Source organism: Heterocephalus glaber, unplaced genomic scaffold, assembly GCF_053883595.1.
Source record: "Heterocephalus glaber isolate CG9 unplaced genomic scaffold, H.glaber_assembly_v1.0 deba00001497, whole genome shotgun sequence".
In the NCBI taxonomy this organism is placed as follows: Eukaryota; Metazoa; Chordata; class Mammalia; order Rodentia; family Bathyergidae; genus Heterocephalus; species Heterocephalus glaber.
Genome location: NW_028258320.1, coordinates 43,875,156 through 43,896,838, shown reverse-complemented (window position 1 = coordinate 43,896,838; position 21,683 = coordinate 43,875,156). Strand labels below are relative to the sequence as shown.

At 39.3% G+C, this 21,683-nt stretch overlaps 1 protein-coding gene across 1 annotated transcript in view; it reads right to left on the bottom strand.

The window, feature by feature from the left end:
* Positions 1-21,683, bottom strand: part of Plce1 (phospholipase C epsilon 1) — a 376,383-nt gene that overhangs the window by 84,204 nt on the left and 270,496 nt on the right. The window contains 3 exon segments of the mRNA XM_087184946.1: positions 2,112-2,317; positions 3,846-4,104; positions 9,015-9,160. Of these exon segments, the coding sequence (XP_087041072.1) occupies positions 2,112-2,317; positions 3,846-4,104; positions 9,015-9,160 (611 nt within the window).

The window sequence follows — 21,683 nt, the reverse complement described above, 5'->3', positions numbered from 1 at the left end:
CCTGTCGCACAAGCGCAAGGACCCGAGTTCGATCCCCGGTACCAAAAAAAAAAAAAAATTTAATGAGAGTGATTAGAGAAATTTATCACTTGGAGGACCTCAGAGAAAAGGAAAGGAAGGTAAAAATAAAGTTCAGAGTCTAGGTCTCTGGAAGTCAGTCAAAGGTGGCATTCCTGAAGGTATTTTTTAGTTGATATCTTTACATAACACACACAGCCACAACAGACACCTGGCCCCAAATGAAGGTTGGTATTCAAAAATGTCATTTGAAATTCACTATTTTATCTATTCATGGATGATATGCCCTTAATAGTAGGATTTAAGGTGGGAATTTCAACCAGATCTTAGTAGGAGGAAAAAGCATATGTCTCCCAAGCAGCTGTTCGATTTTTCTTGTAAATACCGCAAATTTGTTTTCCTTTATCCACTAAGAATCTCAGAACAAAATTTAGTCCCCCTACAGACAGGAGAGTGTACATTTTTAATGTTTTTTCTCTACTCTTATTTTCCTTTTCCTTAATATCCTCAATTTATTCTTATAATCAGTTTATTCTTATAATCATCTACAAATATTTTGTGGAAGGAGGTAGATATGCACATAGATATCTATATAGAGAGATGGGTAAAATGGGTAGATAGGATAGTAAGAGATTAAAAATTTAAATGATGCTTCCTGTGTACACATAATTCTTGTAGAAGGCCCACTCACTAAGTATAGATTGCCCCTAATCTGTCAGTGAGAAAATATGGAAATATTCTGATTTGAGATAAACTAAAACAATAACAAAAGAACTAGTGGATATTTTGCTGAGACATTTGAACATTAGGCCTCAGACACTATGGTAAGGAAAATAACAGTTAATCTTTGGAGGTTTGGAAGAAAGCCCAAAGGCCTTGGAGAAATCTGGAATTTAAGTTTACTTCCTTAAAACATGATGGCATTAGGGAGTCATACACAGGATGTTCATTTCTGTATTTATAATGAATTCTAAGGATCCAGCACAACTCCAAAGAAATTATTTTCTAAAAATACTATTGTCTTTCCCAATGTAGTGCGTACAGACAGACAAACACACGCACACACACAAAAACAGAAAAAGCTTTGCAAAACAAACAGTAGTTCTTGCAAATGTACATATACATGTATAAGGACTCCAAGATAACAGTAGTGTAGGACTCATGTACTGACTACAAACAAACCTTTCACAGGTAAAAATACCAAAGCCAGTAGACGTAATGGTTTGGGTGTCTTGAAAGGATCCCTTTTCCACTCCCCAGGCAAGGCTCTGTCATTTGAGGTTAGGCTTGAAGAAAGCAAAGGGAGCTCCAAGCCCATTCATTTTTCTCCTTTTACTCAGCTCTGGGTAAGCTTGCCTGACTAGACAGCTATGCCTGCTGACAGTTTTAGGACAACTGAACAACTGCAAAGTTTCAGATCTATTGTATGATCAGGGCTAACTTTAACATGCCTCACGGAGCACAGCAGTGTTTCTCAAAGTTAGGTCCTTGGACTTCATGACTTAGAGTCACCCAGAAGCTGAATGGAGCTGCTAAAACTACTGATTCCTGGGTATCTCCTCAGACCTACTAAATCAAAGGCCAGCCCATCACCCCAGGGACTAATAAAAACTATAAAATCAATAAAAGATTATAGTTCTAATCCTGAAATTTAATTTGTTAAAGTTTTAGAAATGGCAGGATGGCCTTAGGTGTGTGTGTGCTTTTTTTTTTTTTTTTGGTACCAGGGATCAAACTGAGGTCCTTAAGCTTGAGAGGCAGGTGGCAGAACCACTGAGCTAAATCCCTGGCCCAGGTGTGTGTGTTTTTTAAAGAACAAGAATCCTACTAGTATGTAGAATTTTTATATTTTTTACGTATCAGTTAAAAGTAATTTTACAAAATAATAAATCATATCTTATTTTAAAAAAGGGATAACAGATGGCAAGAGTTAAATTGTGAGCAGTAATTTTAGAGCAAAGCAGTAAAATAAGAAAAACAAATTCTAATTCAAAGATGGTAACGTTTGAATGTAAAGAAGCATGGCTTAAAGACAAAAGTGTTAGACAACAGGAAGAAGAGTGGGTTCTTCCTTTTTACTTTGTAAAACTTACGGCCATCGGGTTTTATCCTTCAAGGAATTTTTCCTAGAGCTGTCGCCTTCACTGAGGCTGTCCTCTTCCTCTGCCTCCAGACTTCGACTGCAGCTTCTGATGATCTGAAAGATGCTGTTGACAGTGGATTCTTTCTCTGAATTCTTTAAGCCATTCTGTCCTACTCGTTGCAAGAAATTATCTTGTCCACTGTAATCTGCTACAAACTACAGAAAAAATATTTGGAGAAATTGCTACTGTAACTTAGTATGTCTGCATAACCTACTTGGCTAGGAAAACTAAATCATAACAGCAATAAATAACAAGCATTTGTGCCTATTTTATTGGAAAGAAAGCAAGACTCTCCAGGAAAAACATTTTTTTTTCACTTTACCACATGAAATATTAAGACTTACACTTGTTTTCAATGAAATAATTTAAGTCTTCTAGGAATCAACACTGCACTTAGAATTTAAAACACAAGAAGCAATATTATTTCAGGGATCCCTAGAGAAAAGGTTAGCTACTTTACAGAGGAGCTACAGAGTTATTTTGTTCATGTAGTGAAAACTGAGAAAAACTATGATAAAATATCTTATCCTAAGAAACGAGATGAAATGACAGGAGCCCAGTGAAAACATTAAGAAAAGGTAACTTTTTGCTGTGTTGCCCTTATGTCCTACAGTGAGACCATGGCTTCTTGGTAGTTTTTCAGCTTCCTAGGAGCTCCCTTTTCCATGACATGAGGAGGCTTGTGTGGATAGAGCTTGGGAGACTTCATTTAACCTTTCTCTTTCATTTCTTGTACTTTTATCCCAGCTTCTATGTCCAAGAGATGGTAGCCAGTGGTGCTGCCTGTACTCACTCATCTGGGACTCAAATCTTCCTGTTTCCAGGTGATGCCTATGTTTTCAGGTGACACAAAAATGCCTGGAGTTTTAGGCAAGTCTTTCCACTTTGAGAAAGGGTGTGTATGTGTGTGCGTGTGTGTGCGCACACACATGTGTGAGAAAGGCTAGGAAAGAGTGCAGTCACGTTGATGAGAATGACCTTAGATTTGGATGTGGGACTTCTGAGTATGGGACTCCTCTAAATCTCCATAAAATTCCTTTTTTAACTCTCTTCTTTCATTTTGAAGCACCTCAGAGGGAGGTTTGTTTATATTTTCCTTCCAGTTGCTCAGTGCCCCTTTTCGCTAAAGCCCAGTGCCCGGGGTCAAAGTTTATACATCCTCTCCATCCAGAAACAAGGAGCTGAGGGCCTGGGAGAGCATGGGGAGCTGGGAGCAGGAACCTAGAGCATGATTTCAGACAAGGCACAAGCTTCTGCAGCATCTTCCCACAAAGCAGGAGAAGGCAGTGCCGACCCCACCCCTGTCCCCATTATTTCTGCCACTGATTTGAGAAAGTAAATATTTTCAGTAGACTTTCTTTATTCCCTTGCATCTAAGCATTCCCATTCAGTAAGAAAAACTGTGAACCTTTAAAATCAAAACAAGAAAACAACACCCCTTCCATCTGTATTTACACAGTGTCACATTAAACCTAACATAACAATAGTGAGCCTCAAACAGTGGCAGTTGGCACTTTTCTTCAGAACTTTTAAGAACCTACCTGCTGCCCAGAAACAACATAATGATTACCCCTAGGTAGGCTCAGTAAGAGATCTCTCATCGTGTTCCTGAGTATCCATAGGGCCTGACTGAAAGGTGGAAACAATGGCTCTTCAGAGCCTGGTGATTGTGAAAGGCCTCACCTCTAAGGTCTCTTCTTGGGAATTGTACCGTGGGCAAAGCTTCATGAGGCCAGAGGCTCCATCCAGCACTTCACAGAGCTCCTTTAGAAACACCCCACAGAATGGAACCACCCTGCAGCCAGGGATGTGCAGCGCCCGTGTCACCACCTTCTGGTACTCCAAGGAGGACTCATGCTGAGCCATTGCATCCTTCAGGCTTCTCATGGTCTCGATGTCAGACTGGTCCATGAACTGCCACATCTTTAGAACTTTTCTAGACCTGTTGCAAGTACACGACATTATTTTAGATTGAAGGAGAAATAATATAGCTTTCAGTAAATAGTTTAACTTCCATACATATTCACTCTGATTACCTTCTAAGTGTTCTTTACTTGTTAGTAGTTATTTAGGATTTCTACATATCCCCAAGTAATATTGTTTCTGTAAAGTGAAACTCAAAATTAAATATGACAAATATAAATAAACATAGGCAGATGGGATGAGATAATTATGGAAGCTGGGCACTCAGTGTAGGTTTGAGCTTTTCTGGTAGCTATAGCCAAAAGGGAAACCGAGTGGATAATTACAATTTGTACAAATATTCATTGAGGGTTGCCTGCAGAAAACCTGGTCCATCTATTTCTCTTGCTCTTTAAATGCCTTAGTTATATACACGGAGCTTGCTATTTTGGCTATTTTGGAGAACTGCTTTTTATTGAATCAAGCTTTAATATTAAGCCACCAGCTCATTTGGGGAAACCTTGTCTTAAACTATTATCTGCACAATAGGATGTTAAATGGGACTTTCCCTATTTTAAAACTGCTGCTGATATCAACAGGTAACACTGTACTTTTCCTTCTAGAGTGAGGTGTCACATCAACACAAGTGTATACTAAAACAGCTCAGCCTTTCCGGCCCTCTCACCCTCCTTTGGCCCACACTGAGGAATTGGATCTGTGTAGCCAGGTAGGGAAAACTTCCTTGGAGAAATTTGGAAGGCCTCATGTGAGAAGGTGGATAGTCACCCAAGCACAGAGGCTTCAAGTGAACTCTATGAAGACAGTGACCCATGTCCTGGTGTATGACTCTCACCTCAAGAAGAGAGACTGGTTGCAGCTGCCTGATGGCAAAGGGGGAGACTCTAGCAGATGTGTCCCGGATTTGCAGAGTTGGAAGGGCAATATCCTGGTGGCTCCTGTGTGTTTGGGAAGGACACTGTGGAAGGAGACTGGCCCTGCACTGCATTGAAAGGCCCACCTGCCAAATGAGGTGACCCTAGTAGAAAGAGACCGGGAAGGAGGACTTCTAGAGCTAGTCTGAGGAGTGGTCGTCTGGAAGGTGTACTGTCAGATAATGGTCTCATGGGAAGTCCCTATAGGACAAAGTAGGAGGAACACTTAGAGGGAGAAATTAGGAGACGCTAAAACCATTCACATTGGCTCTAAGGGCAGCAAGGGCAGAGCATAATTGCCCCAGCAGAGTAGGGACTTTTGCTTCCTTCACCTCTTTCCCTCTTCTCTTCCCTCCCTCCCCTCCTCTCTCTTTATCTTCAGAGACTCCTACCCCATTCATTGTAAGTTCCCAAGACTGGTTGGGTTGTGCAATGTGGGAAAAGAGAGACACTATAAACTGAGAGATTGAAATTTAGACTTAGAACAGACTGGATTAAAAATCATTATGTAACATATGAGGCATTAAAAGGATATAAAGAAATACAACATAACAAACACCCATGTGATTACCTCTCAGTTTAAAACAGTCAAACATCAACAATATGGAGAAGGCACCAGTGGGTTCCTCAAGGAGCACGGAGCCCTCCCTCCTTCTTTGCCAGAAGGGACCCCACTGGGACTCAGGTGTTCTCTTTCTCTTATAATTTTTTAAACTTAGCATATATTGCTAAGTAAGTTATAGAATTATAGGCAACCTGCTTTTTTTTAACACACCCTTATGTTTCTGAAATTCATTCACATTCATAAGTATGGAGAATGAGACTGCTTATTAAACTCAAGAATAACTGGAAAAGCCACAGAATTTCTCTGTGTACAATCAGGGTCAGGGAGGGTGAACCAGTCAGACAGATTTGAAGTAGTGGAGCTGGAAAAACAAAATTGTTTTCTGATTTCATGCCACTAAGCCCAGCTTATCCTATAACTAGATTGTTATAAAGCAGAGAGAATCCCTTTTTCCCCAATAAAATGGAGATACAAATAAGCAAAGCAAATGAATGACTGAGACATAGTTCTCCCTTATTAGTCTCTCTTTTGTGTAGGTAATGGAGTCAAAATGATATACTTGGTGATAAAAGACAAATTTCAGCAAAGATTAATTAACTTTTCTTAGATTGAGAATTGGCCTATCTTAAAATTTTATGATTATGAAGGTACGAACTGGTCATTATACAAACTGAAAAAATCAAAAACAAAAGCAAAACAACATCAGCTCCCCCCAAAAGAAAACAAAAACTAAAAAATAGAAAAATCACCCACAATTCTACATATACTGACAACATTCAGTGTATTTCTTTGTAGTATAACTTAACTATCTAGGTCTACCTGAGTGTATAAATATTGCCAAGGTTGTTAGGTATAGACAGCTATGCTCCCAGATAGCATTAGTCATCGTGTGTCATCTATTTTCCAACAATATAAAGTTTTTCAAACATCTTTTTTTCTTAAAATTTTGAGACAGGGTCTCACTAAGTTTTCTAGGTTGGAGTTGAACTTACAATCCTCTTGTCTCAGCCTTCCAAGGAGCTGGGATTACAGGTGTGTGCCACTGTGCCAGAAGTAAACATCAACTCTGACAGCTAAATATTATTCTTCTGTCTGGATGTGTCATATTATTTCTTTAATGATTTTCCTATTGCTCATTTTGAGTTATTTTAAATTGACAGCACAATTGAGTTAATACTTTGATTATAAATGTTTGATTATAAATTTCTAATTTTTCTTTAAAAGAGCTGACATTTTAATTAGAGGACACAACATGTACAATGTCTATGAAAAAACAAAAGGTCATTTAACAATAAAGATGTTCCTTCTTCCCATTCAATTGCTTAAAAAACAAAACAAAACAAAAAAACCCTCTAGTAATCCTGATGGAGTTAAATTATTTTCGATTTAAACATTTTCAAGCCTGAAAGTACACACAAACTCTATCTCCACAATCATTCCATCAAAAGAGTATTTGCAATTCATCTGCTGGAGTTGTTTTTTTCTTGTTGCTGGTTTTTTTTTTTTTGGTACTGGGGATTGAACTCGGGTCCTTCTGCTTGTGAGGCAGGCGGTGGAACCACTGAGCTAAATCCCCCCCCTGCAATTCGTTGATTCTATGTGATCAGTACAGTATGGTGGAAGTGACAGGATGCGACTTCTGAGACTAGGATATAAAAAGCAAAGTGGCTTGTGCTTTGCTCTCTTGGATGCTCACTTTGGAGGGAGTCAGCACCAGTTGTGAGATAGGTTTGTCCATTGGAAGAAGTGTGGTCCCCAGCCAACAGCCAGCACTAGCTGGCAGTGAAACATGGGAGGACAAATATCATTAAAATAGAACTATTTTGCCAGGCATGGTGCCACATGCCTGCAAACCCAGCAATTGGGAGGCTGAAGCAGGAAGACTGTGAGTTCAAGACTGCATAGTAAAACACTGTCTCAGAAAACAAAAATAAAAACCCCCAAAACTGAAAAAAGGACCATTTTATACCATATATTTTTTTCTTAGAATAAATGTTAACATAGACTCTTTGTAGAAAACAAAGAGAATCAGAATCATCTGGATATAGTCTTCTATTTTCTTTTTTTTTTGGTACCGGGAATCAAACTCAGGTCCTTGAGCTTGAGAGGCAGGCGGTAGAACCACTGAGCCAAATCCCTGGCCCCAAGTCTTCTATTTTCTAAGAATTTTTTTCTGGTTTTACTTTTTTGTTTTGAGCCATGCTTAGTACTTTTATATGACCATTTAAAAATGGCAATGATATGATAATTTGAGTTTATTCTTAGTTAAGAAAGTTCAAAAGGACAAAAAGATTTCCAACTCAGGAAATTTTCATTTCCTCTCTCAACCTGAAATCTCTACCTAGGGACTTAGACAATCAAAGAAAACCCTTGCTATTGTAATGTTATGAAGCAAGATTTATTTATAGAGAAAACCTGTGTCACAGTCATGGCGAATCACAAGAAACAACAATAATAAGAGCTTCTCTTTCTGGAGCCTTACTACATGGCAGGCACATTTACCTAGAGAGGTAGGTGCTTTTTGGTATTATCCCCATTTTATAGACTGAGGCTCAGTGAAGTCAAGTGACTTGACCAGATCAAACAGTTACTCCTTGGGGAAGCAGGACTTGATGCTATGTTACTAACTTGTCATCTTGTTCTCTCCTTCCTCACACAGCATGCTGCCTTCCATAGGAATGAGGGCAGTTACTTCATGGCAAGTAACTGAGGCAGAAAGGGAATAGGGTAGGAGGCTTTATGGTGGGATGGTAATTTTATCAGCTTGATGGAGAAAGAAGGCATAAGAGCATGACATTACAGTGGTCAAGATCATGGGCTCTGAAATCTAGGCTGCCTGCATTATATTCCAGCCATGCAAGGTGATCTTGGGTGAATGGCTTCTCTTAACTTTGGTACAATATGGGATAATAATAGCATCTACTTCAAAAAAGTTTTAAGAATTAAGAGATATAATGTATGGAATATACTTTGCTAGTCCAGTACCTGACATATAGTGAGTGCTCGATACTGAGAGAGCTAACATTGGAAGCTTATTGTCAGTGTTAGCAACTATTATTACTAGGGGCAAGAAATGGTTAGGTGCATACAGTGCTAGGGCAATTCATAGGCAGAACTGAGAAAAGAGAGATGGTTGTGGGATTTGTGGACAGGAAGGAAAAGAGAGGGACCAGTGACGGTTGATGGGTCATGAGACCTGGTCATTTCACTCAGCTTGGCCAGGAACTGGAGATCAGTCCAGACACATTGAAGCAGCATCATGACTGCATTACAGGAACTGAATTCTGCAGCATCTTTAAGAGACAAGGCTCACAGGGCTGGAAGAGAACAGTATATTCTCCAAAATGATCACTACCAATTGCCCAGCTTGGATAAATGTGGCTGCCCAGAGAATTAAATAAGTGCCATTTGGCTGGTGAAACTGCTCAGATTACCATGTTACCACTGACTTACCTGAGGCCTGCCAAGAACTCCATGACAGCATTGTAATTGCCCATGTTCCGGCAGCACTTGGCCACATGTACCAAATATGAGAAGACTTCTCGCTTCTCCTCCATGGATCCTGCCGTGAGGATCAGCCATGTCACCCAGGAGCTCACCTGGAAGACACAGAAGGGGCATTCACTGAACCTGTTTTGGGAGCTGGATAAATATTTTTTCATAGGAAAACTGTTTGGTTTTTTAAAAAATTATTTAGTATTAGGATAGGAAGGACTCAGCTGAAAGATCTGAAGTGAAAACCTTGCTCTGTCATTGCTTTGATGACAGACTGTGCACAGCTCATTAATCTCTCTTCCTCTTCTCTCTCATCTTTACTAAAAAGGGAAACTGATAAGATCCTTCTTGATTTATACAATTCCATGAGACTGTTAAGTAAATAAAACCTAAGACTAATTTTGATGGAAATATATTTGACTAATGGACATCAAGATTAGATGCATTTCAGTGCACTAGCTCATAAATTAAAGACATTTATCAATCAGTAAAATATATACTATCAAAAAATATAAAACAATTTTTGAACATTTTTAACACAAATATTATCTATTATGATTTTCAAATGCCAAACTAATGAGAACAAATATTTATACAGCACTTACCATGTGCCAGGGACTATTCTAAGCATATTGCCTATGTTACTTCATTTATCTCTCACAACAGTCCTAAAAGTGAATCTTAAGAGTGAGGGACTATTAATATCCTCAGAGACTTGCTTAAGGTCACCAATCATTAGGTGGCAAAAGCTGGATTTGGACTTAGGGTGTCTGATCCAGAGATTGCACTATTAACCTCTCACTAATGCCAAGTGTATATACAAACTTTAATATTCTGCAGCTCTTAGATAAATTTATTCAAATGTGGTCTGTGTTTTCCCCTATGCAGGCTGGAGTACAATATTTAATAATAATTCATATCTACACCCCTCCTTTATGATGTGCAGCTTTGATATGCAGATTAATCCCTGCTTAAGTTCTAAAATTATTTTGCTGCTGTCCATACTTTGGCATTTGGGCACTAGTGTCCATCTGAGTTACTCGATCTATCCTGACTAACATCTGAGTTGATGAGCTCAGTCGCTAACAGAACGAAGCCTGTTTTAACCCCACATGGCCCCATTTGCTATAGCTGGGTCAGTAACAGTGCTGAAATCTGAAGAGTAACACTTCCATAGCCTGAGTGAGAGTGAAGAAGATTTCACAGTGACCCAGACAGCTGCAGGAAATAAGAGTTCAAGGTCAAGGGTATATTGCTCACAAGTCAAAAATATGATAAGAATTAATGACATTTAGTGCTGGCAGCAACTGTAGAAGGTAGTTCAATTCCATTTTTCCAGATCAAGAATCTATGGTCAGAAATTATTTTCTGAGGTCACAGTTCTTTTTTCTTTTTTAGTTTTTTTGAGACAGGGTCTCGCTGTGTAGTCCAGGCTAGTCTTGAACTCACTATGCAGGCCAGGATAGCTGCAAACTCATGGCCATCCTCCTGCCTCAGCCTCGCAGGTGCTGGGATTACAGATGTGTGCCACCACACCCAGCACTCTGAGGTCACAGTTCTTGTTGATGTCAAAACTAGGACTCCCAGACTAGTGTTCTTTCTTTTATCTGATAAAAAGTGACAGTTTCTTTATAGATGAACCTGGGTAAGTGTTTCTAAGCACTCAATTTGGAGCTGGGAATTTGAAGACAAAGCTGGAATAAAAGAAGATACCAAAAATAGTATCTAAAAATTACTTAAAAAAACAAAAATAAAACAAAACAAAACAAAAAACAGAATGCAAAGGATTTATATTCAGCCCATATTTCCTATCCCTATATAAAAACAAATAGGGAAATAGTAGCAGTTGGGAATTTTCGTGATAAAAACAGGGCTATAAACTAGTACTAGCCAGGAGCACTGGAGTAATAATAATCTGCCTTTTTTCTTTCAAAAATAGGCAGAAGCAAAAGATGATGGACCACCTGCCACCCCTGAGGCTGGTCACAAGCCCAGGAAGTTCCAGCATGCCCCTCTGCTCTCCACCTGCTCTGGATGACGCTGGCTTTCAGGCAACATCAGAACAGATCTGGAATCAGACTTCTAGAACTGTTCAGATCATCCCAGGAACTGTCTGGGATTCCCAGAGCCAACGTGTCTCCAACAGCTATGAGCAATCCCTTGCTCCCTAAAGCCCTAGCTCTGTTAGACCAAAAAGTTATTTTCCCAGCAGAGGCTGTCTGATGTGGTGCTGCTGTCCAATTCTTTAGTCTGATTTACTTTTGATAAGCTCTAAACTACAATGGGAAGTCATTAACAAACATTTAGAATCATAACACTATGAACTCTTAGAGTTGGAAATTCAAAACCCTTCTCCTTACAAATAAAAATAAGATCCTGGAAAGCTAAACTGGTTCCTCATAGTCATCCAATTCATTAGAACTTGAGGCCTTTGCCTACATTCTTCCCAGAGTGTTATCTCTTTTCCTGTTGAAATTCATGGCAAATCAGGGTCTCTAGAAAATCATTGTTCTTTAAGGCTATTCTCCCACCTTGTAGTGACTAAAAATAGTTAATTCTCCCTGAGAGGTCTGCTTCACAGACCAGGCACAGATGATCACTAGGTTCGTGCCTCAATCCTGATCATGCATCCAGATTTATTTCCAATCAGTCAAATCATTTTCCATACACTTTCCCACAACACTAGGAAAAAAATAGCCATACTGTACTTCACATGGAAGCCTAATTTAAACCAACTGTTCCATCACTGTGTGTGAGTCCCCAGGGCCTCTTGTCGTGGAGATTATGTAAACACTGTTATCGTAAACACATGCACACACATACCCACCCCACATCTGCTTATAAACTTCTGGGATAATTCTTATTGTGACCTAATGTTGTCATAATTTTATAGGCATTAAGTAGTGAGAATGTCATCAATTAGACAAAGTAAGTGAAAAATGAGATGAAAAAGATCCAGTGAAAAATGTCAAAATGTTGCCCAAAGCATAAATGGTGGACATATTTACTAAGTGGAAAATGAGGTGTGTTGCCAATTCAGAAGGAATTTCAGGACACTGACGTCACAAAGAAAAACAAAAATTGTGTAAAGTACTGTTATGGTTTAGATTTAAAATGTCCCCCAAAAGTCCCATGTATTTAGAGGTAGAGCTTTTGGAAGGTGATTGGATAATAGGGGTACGATACTCATCAGTGGATTAATCCATTGCTGAGTTAGTAGCTGAATGTGCTGTTAGAGGGTGGGGCCTAATTGGAGGCAAGTCACTGGTGGCATAACCTGGAAGGATGTATTCTTGTCCTCAGTTCCTCCTTTCTTTCTTTGCTTCTTGGCTGCCATGGGTTGAGCAATTTTCTTCCATCATGCACTTCCCCACCACACTGTTTCTGCCTTGAAGCTAGCCAGCCATGGACTAATCCTCTGAAACATGAGCTAAAATAAATATCTTTTCCTTCAAGTGTGTGATATTTTGACCCAGTGTTAGGAAAGTGACTAATACAGAAAACTGGCACGGAGAGCACGTTGTTGCTATGACTATACCTGACCACGTGGTTTAGAAGCCTTTAGAACTTCTTCGTGAGAGGAGTCTGGAAAAGTTTGAAGGAGTGTGTTAGAGAAACCCTAGATTGCTATAAGAAGAGCTTGATGGATAATTATGGTTGGAGCTCAGAAGACCAGGATGCTGATAGGAATGCAAATGGTAGAGGACAATCTCTTGAGGTTTCAAATGGGAAGAGTAAGGACTCTATTAAAAACTGGACTAAAGGCCATGGTTTATTTTGGAAAATAATCTGTCTATGTTTTGTTCATATCCTAAGACTTTGAGTGAGGCTGAATTTAAAGGTAGTGGACTAACTGACCTGGTGGAGGAAATTTCAAGGCAGCCCAGTGTTCAGTCCATGCATGGGTATGGGTAGCTGCTTTTAGCCAGAACTATAGTAAGAAGTAGGAACAAAAAGTAGAGCTAAAAGATTTTTAAAAATTTGCATTTTCATCAGAAAAGAAGTGCCAAAAAAAAAAAAAAAAAGAAAAGAAGTGCCTGCACAATTGGAGCCATGGAGAACATTGTTGCTGAAAAGATTAACATTAAAATGAAGCCAAGTACTTGGCATCAGGATACTAGGAAAGATGTATTGAAAGCATCTCAAGAATTGGCCAAACCTTACCCTCCATAGGTTCAAGGATATGAAAGGATAAACTTTCTGGAAAGAGTTTGCTTTGGGAAGAGAGCCCTGTTTATTCAGGGATGCCTAGGGAAGTGTTTCCCTGAGTTCAGCCATCCAGGCACTCAGAAGCCACTGCAGCCATGGTCCAAGGGTGCCAAGCTACTGCTTGAGCTGGTGCCAGATCTTAGCATCATCCATGGGGTGCTGATTTTTCAGGCATGGAGAATGTAAGAGTTATGAGGTCACAGAGGGTTTTACTTAGATTTCAGAAGAAGGCCTGGGAGGCCAGGCAAAAATGTGTGGCAGGGTCACAGTCCCTGACAGGAGCCTCTAAGAGGGTGTGAGAGTGAAGCCAAAGGTGCAGCGGAAACCCAAGGAAATTGGAAATGCCAGAAATGCTGAATGCCTGCCGAGGAAAACCACAGGCAGGGAGCAGAGCCAGCCCAAGAAGGAGGCCACATGGAGTGCAACTATCAAGGCCTTGGGAAGGGGGGCTGCCCAAGACCTTTGATGTTCATATCTCACCACAATCTATCCTAGGTGTTGAACATGGAGCTAAAGGATTTAGGGTTTTGGGTTTTGTTTTAGTTTTGTTTAAATATATTCCTACTTCCCTATTTCCTCCTTTTGGAATGGAAATGTTTTCCCTGTGGCATTGTATGCTGAAAGTATTTAAATTAAAAAACATTTATAGAGGCTCACTGCTAATAGTTTGCTTTGAGTTTCAGAAGAGATTTTGGACATGAACTTTTCAGCAATGCTGAAACTGTTAAGAGTAGCAACTCTTAGTGATTAACTAAATCCATTTTGCATAAGGAAATGGACATGAGCCCTTTGGAGGCCAGAGGTGAGCGTTATGGTTTAGATCTAAAATGTTCTCCCAAAGTCTCATGTATTCAGAGGTAGGGCTTTTGGAAGATAATTGGATCATACGGTGCTATACTCTTCAGTGGATTAACAGGTTCTCACGAGCTTGAACCACTAATGGTAGTATATGCATGACTGTCCCATTGGGTAGCTGTACAAATGGATTTAATAAATTTTATCAGTCTTTTTACTAATAAAATTAATAAAAAGCTGCCTGATAGGAGAGTCACGTATGTACCACCAGTGGTTCAAGTCTCTGGTAGCAAGACATATGAATTATGGCCCCATAATGAACGTGTTAATACATTGATGAGTTCATGGGTGAATGTGCTGTTAGGAAGTGGGGTCTAGTTGGAGATGGGTCACTGGGGTTGTGACGTGGAAGGATGTATTTTTTGTCATAAGTGTTTTCCTTTTCTCTCTGCTTCTTGGCTGCAATGGATTGAGCAATTTTCCTTCACCATGGCCTTCCACCATGCCATTTCTGCCTTGTAACCAACCAACCATGGACTAATCCTCTGAAACAAGAGTCAAAATAAACATCTCCTCTTTTAAGTGGTAGGTATGGGGTATTTTGTCCCAATGAAGGAAGAGTAACTAATGTAAGTATTATGGCTCTAACATAGGGAATGCCCCCAGACCAGAAATATATTAACTGTGGCAGATTGTTAACTGTAGATTATTTTGCCTAATTTCAGTGGTCAGCACAAAACAAAGACAGAATCAGGCTCCTAGCCTAACTCTTTAAGAGCTTCCCTCTCAAATCTGGTTTATCCTAGTGATCCTAACTCTTGGACCACGCCCATGAAGCCTCCATAATTGTCCTCCAAATATACTTTTTCTTTTGCCCTTTTCAGTACTCTTAGACCTAGCCAAACTGAACATCTTTCTCTCTCTCTTCTCATACCAATTATCTGTTTTATTCTCATACCAAATATCTTATTGGTATACCTTTAGCTAAATTGGGGGGGGAATATTCTTTCATTATTTAAAGTGACTTTTTCCTGGTCCACTATGCTTTGTCTGTGTTCTCTGTAAAGCCAAATCATTGTCTTGGCCCAACAAGTCCCTGTTCATTCTCCAACCCTGCTTATCTCTCCCCAACACCATTAATTTTACAGAGGTAGACCAGGCTTCTTCTTGTCCCAGGCTTCTTCTTGTTCTGTTGCTTCTTCTATGGGAGCCCCCCTCCCCATACCCAGCTAGTTATTAAGCTCATGCCCACTCATCCTTAAAGCAGAATTACCATTAGACTCGCGATTAGGGTCCCATTGTTGGGCCCAATGCCTCAGAAGAGCCCTTGCTGACCCTCCCCCAGCTGTTCTCCTCTCCACAATGAGAAGCCTATGGGGAGAGGGCACATGATTGCCCAGATTGTGCTGGCAATCCCTTACAGATTATTCATCCCTTATAGAACCAGGCCTTCCAAGTCACCTGATCAAATAGCCCCAAGCCCTCTTTCAAGCCTGCAAGGGCCTATTTGGATCTGTCTTGTGGGTAGATCATAGTCTATGGAGGGGCTGGGGATTTAGCTTAGTGGTGGTACACCTGCCTCACAAGAGCAAGATCCTGAGTTTGATCCCTGGTACTGGGGGGGGGGGTAGTCTATGTATAGCTGTGGTGTATGGAAAGAGTTTGAAATTGAGATATGAGCTACCCACATAGTGTCACACAGGGTAGGATGGGAAGACATACAGGGCAGGCCAATAGGCTGGTGCCTGCTTTGTATTTGTGACCTGGCCCCCACAATTAAGAAGTAAGGCTGCTTTTTGGAACCTGATGAAAACATCACTTTCTCAAGGAGAACTTCCTTGACTCCCTCCTGGACTACACCCACATACTGTGCATGCTGTGGTGCCCTGACTTCAGTGCACATTTGGTGTTGTGTTCCCAAAAAGGCATTCACTGGGCTTGCTGTTTCACAGGCAAGTAGTAGTGTTAGGGACCAGCCAAGATCTAACCACTGTAAGTCTTAATGAGATTCAGCAAATGGGCAAATGAATGAATGAATGATGCTTACTTTCTCTAGGAAGTTCTTTTGATAGTTTACCTGGCACCTTACATTCAATTTCTTCCTATTTCTCTTTGACTTAAAGACTCTGAGTCCAAAGTTATGTCTGTACTTGGATTCTTACCATGGCATTGGTGTGCAGCTGGCCTATTTTTGTGTGTCTGACTCTTTCACATGGGTCTGTTCTGTCTCCCCCAATAACTGCCTAAGTTCTCAAGGATAGAGATCATCTTTCCCACATTCCAGTATGGGGATGCTCAGTGCCTCTGGCCAACGGGCAGGCCATCTAGAGTCCCAGGAGGCTGTGGGCAGGGAGGATTCTCAGCCTTCAAGTACTTAAGAATTATATTTGGGAAAGAGTCTGAACATTTCCTAATCCGATTCCCAGGTCCAGAAAAAGGAGACACATGACTTCCTGGCAAAAGTTTTTAGAAAAGGCTGAGCACAAATTTTCATAGAGAGATGATTCTTCCTAATGGATATCTGATGATGCTAACTGGAAAGATTGAGCTATAATGGTGAAATCTCTAGAATACAATAAAGGTACAGACAAAGCTTCTCTCAAGTAGCTTACCTGCAGTGTATATCCATACCTGCCCTCCACGGACTAAGACAACCCTTGGCATGCACACAAATTCAATACACATGCATCCCTGAGTAGTGCTCCTGAAATGTGAAACACTCACATTACAATCATTGGTTGCGGTGTGTTTGTTAAAATGTAGATCCTAAGGCCTTACTCAGATCTAGAAATTGGATTCCCGAGGGTCCAGAAATCTGCACTTTTAGATAAGATCTCTGCTGATTCTTAAATGTATTAAAGTTTGAGAAACAGCCCAGGGGCTCAGTGTCCTTTCTCTGTACCTTGGGGCCTCCAGTCAGAGCTCAAGCATCACTTCTGTAGTACCAGTCCAGTAGTGTAAATCAGCTATTGTGGCTTTATTGTGCCCACTGTACCTGACTCTGAAACTGTAACCCATTTGGAACTAGTAAAGGAAGGAGAGGGAGGCAGAGTGGTGCAGTGGCAAAGAATATGGACATTGGAATTGGGTAGAATTGCACTTGACTCCAAGTTCTACTGTTTCCTTGTGAATGTTCCTAAAGCAAGCCATCTAGTGATGCTGAGCTTCAATTCTCTTTTCAGGAAAATGGGAATAATAGCCACTTCAAAAAATTATTATAAGGGTGAAACCAGAGATTATATCTAATGATCTTAACACAATGCTTACTGTGTAAAGGTTCAATGAATATTTACTACACTACTACTAGTCTTGTTACCTGAGTGGTAGAGCTGCTGAGTTCTGATAACAGAACACAGAAACCCAGAAGAGAGCAATCTCAAAGTCTTACTTCCGAATCAGGACAAGGCCAGAAGAGAACCTGTAGTACCATGAGGACCATCCTTTCCTAACACAAGGATAACCCATATGGTACATCTTCTCTGAAGGCTTCCCTAAGTCCTCATTAGTAATAAAATGTCATTTAAAAATGTAATTGCTATCTATCTATCCATCTATCTACGAGGTTTGATTGGAAAATATAGTGAATGTTTAAATTTTTTAAAAAATTGTTACAGTAAAAGACACATTGCCATTAATCCTTCTCAAAATACCCCCCTCACTTTCTTTTTTTGAAAATTTTAAATTAATTTTATTGGTACATTTTAGGTATACAATATAATGACATTCATCATTGGAAATTTGCACCTTTACATAATCCATCTTGGTTCTTATTTTTCCCCCTTCCCCTGCTTTCTCTTCAACCCCTCAATCCCTCCCTGTCTATGAAGATTTTGTTTCCATTTTTTCATTTTCTCATATTAATTCCATTCCCTTCTTTCTTTTCCTCTACCCCTCCCCTTTCCCCTTTCTCTTTACCCCTTTTCTTCCTATTTCACATTATCTATTATACCATTTAGTCCTTGTTTACACTTTCAGTTTCTCACACTAGAGAAACTCTTTGGTATTTACACATGTGTCCTATTTATTTCACTTAAGAGTATCAGCTCAATGTGCATCCATTTGGCTATAAATGTCTCTAATTTCTCACTTTTTATGGCTGAGTAGTATGTGAAATTTTTTTAAATTTTTAAAAAATATATATTTATTGATACATTTTAGGTATAAAATACATTTACATTTATCATTGGGTGTTTGTACCAGAACATGATGCATCTTAGTTTTTATTTTTTCTCCCATTACCTGTGCACCCTTCACCCCCTCCACCCTTCCCTATCTACACAGAGTTTGATTCCATTTTTTTTTCTCATAATTTTTTCTTTCCCTTCTTCCCTTTCCCCTTTCCCTTCCACCATCCCCAAACCCTTGGACCTTTTCTTATGTCAAATTATCAATTATTCATTTTAATCATTTTCATCCTTATTTATACTTTCAATTTCTTGCACTAGAGAAACTATTCGGTATTTACACATGTGTGTCCTATTTATTTCACTTAAGAGTATGGCCTCAATATGCATCCATTTAGCTATAAATGTCTCTAGTTTCTCATTCTTTATGGCTGAGTAGTACTCCATTTTATAAAAAAACCACATCTTCTTTATCCAGTTTCCAGTCGATGGGCACTTGGGCTGCTTCCAAGCTTTAGCTATTATAAACTGTGCTGCTATAAACATAGGTGCACATATATCACTGTGGTATGATTCTTTTAATTCTTTGGGGAAGATTCCCAGTAGCGGAATAGCTGGGTCAAATTGGACCTGTAGTCCTAGTTCTTTGAGGTATCACCATACTGATTTCCACGGTGGTTGCACCAATCTACATTCCCACCAACAATGGAGAAGGGTTCCTTTCTCTCCACACCCCCGCCAGCATTTGTTATTGGTTGATTTCTTGATAGCAGCCATTCTTTCTGAGGTGAGGTGGAATCTCAGTGTTGTTTTCATCTGCATCTCTTGAATAACCAGTGATGTTGAACATTTTTTCATATATCTACTTGCTGTTTTTACTTCTTTGTCTGAGAAATATCTGTTCATTTCAGTTGCCCATTTTTGAATTGGGTCTTTGAATTTGAGAGGTCTGATTTTTTTCAGTTCTTTATATATTCTTGATAGTAGACCTTTGTCTGAGCTACAGCTGCTAAACATTTCTTCCCACATTGTAGGTTGTCTCTTAGCTCTGTTGGTAGTTTCTCTTGCAGTGCAGAAGCTTTTTAACACGATGAGATCCCAGTTGTTGATTCTTTGTGCTAGCTCCCGTGCTACTGAAGATTTGTTCATAAAGTCTTTTCCTATGCCAATGTCATCAAGAGTTCTACTTAACTTATTTTCCAGCAATTTTAGTGTTTCTGACTTAATATTTAGATCTTTAATCCACTTCAATCTTAGTTTAGTGCGTGGTGATAGGTATGGGTCTAGTTTTAATTTCTGACAGGTTGAAATCCAGTTTTTCCAACACCATTTATTAAATAGGCTATCTTTCCTCTAATGAGGGTGGCTGGCTCCTTTGTCAAAGATGAGGTGACTGAGTATGTCTGGAGTTGTTTCTGCATCTTCTAATCTGTTCCACTGATCTTTGGGTCTGTTTCTTTGCCAGTACCATGCTGTTTTTATCACAGTAGCTTTGTAGTATAGTTTCAGGTTGGGGATTGTGATGCCCCCAGCCATGTCCCTGTTGTCTAGAATTGCTTTTGCTATTCTAGGTTTCTTCTGTTTCCAAATGAATTTTTGGATTGTTTTCTCTAGTTCTGTGAAGTACATTGTTGGAATTTCAATTGGCATTGCATTGAATCTATATAATAGTTTTGGAAGTATGGCCATTTTCACTATATTGGTTCTTCCTACCCAGGAACAAGGGATATCTTTCCATTTTCTTATATCCTCTTCAATCTCCTTCTTCAGAGTGCTGTAGTTTTCAGTGTAAAGGTTTTCTGCTTCCTTTGTTAGGTTGATTCCTAGATATTTTATTTTTTTAGATGCTATTGTGAAAGGAATTATTTCCCGAATTTCTTTCTCAATGGGTCTGCTATTTGCATATAAAAAGGCTATTGTTTTTTGAGTGTTAACCTTGTATTCAGCTACTCTACTGAATCTGTCAATTAGGTCTAGAAGACTTTTTTTTTTTTTCTTTTTGGTACTGGGGATCAAACTCGGTACCTTGCGCTTGTGAGGCAGGGTCTAGAAGACTTTTGACAGAGTTTTTTGGGTCTTCTGTGTAAAGTATCATATCACCAGTAAATAATGACAATTTCACTTCTTCCTTTCCTATCTTTATTCCTTTTATTTCTTTCTCTTGTCTAACTGCTATGGCTAATGTTTCCAGAACAATATTGAACAGGAGTGGTGATAGTGGGCATCCTTGTCTTGTTCCTGATTTTAGTGTGAAAGTTTTAAGTTTCTGACCATTTAGTATGATGTTGGCTGTTGGTTTTTCATAGATAGCCTTAATCAGGTTAAGATAAAGACCACCTATTCCAATTTTCTGTAGTGTTTTTATCATGAATGGGTGTTGGATTTTGTCAAATGCTTTTTCTGCATCTATTGAGATGATCATGTGGTTTTTGTCCTTGACTCTGTTAATATAGTGTATTACATTTATTGATTTATGGATGTTGAACCATCCTTGCATCCCTGGGATAAATCCGACTTGGTCAGGGTCTATGATCTTCTTGATGACACTCTGTATTCTATTTGCCAGTATCTTGTTGAGGATTTTTGCATGTATGTTCATCAGGGAGATTGGTCTGTAGTTCTCTTTTTGGGCTGGGTCCTTCCCTGGTTTTGGAATCAAAGTAACACTTGCTTCCAGGAATGAATTTGGAAGCCTTGCTTCCCTTTCAATTTCCTTGATGAGTTTAAATAGTAGTGGCAATAGTTCTTCTTTAAATGTCTTGTAGAAATCAGCAGTGAAGCCAACAGGACCTGGGCGCTTTTTTTGTTGGTAAGTTTTTTATTACATTTTCACTTTCATTCATTGTAATTGGGGTGTTTAGAATTTCTATATCTTCATTTAATTTTGGCAATTCATATGTATCTAGGAATCTGTCCATTTCTTCTGTGTTTTCCATTTTATTAGAGTACAGGTTCTCAAAGTAGGTATTGATGATTCTCTAGATTTCTGCTGGATTTGTTGTGGCTTCGCCTTTTTCATTCTTAATAGCATGAATTTGAGCCTTTTCTTTCCTTTTTTTGATAAGGTTGGCTAAAGCTTTATCAATTTTATTTATTCTTTCAAAAAACCAACTTTTGATTCATGGATTTTTTTGTATTACTCTTTTAGTCTCCATTGCATTGATTTCTGCTCGGATCTTTATAATTTCCTTTCTTGTACGAGCTTTGGGTTTGTTATGCTCTTCTTTGTCTAGGAGCTTGAGGTTCTACGTTAAGTTATTTAACTGAGTTCTCTCTGTTGTCCTAATATGGGCATTCACTGCTATGAATTTCCCATGTAGAACTGCTTTCATTGTGTCCCACAGATTCCTGTATGTTGTGCTGGCATTTTCATTTACTTGTAGAAACTGTCTGATTTCTTCTTTAATTTCCTCTGTCACCCATTGGTTGTTCAGGAGGGTGTTGTTTAATTTCCATGCATTTGTGGGTGTTTTGCAGTTTATGTTATTGATCTCAAATT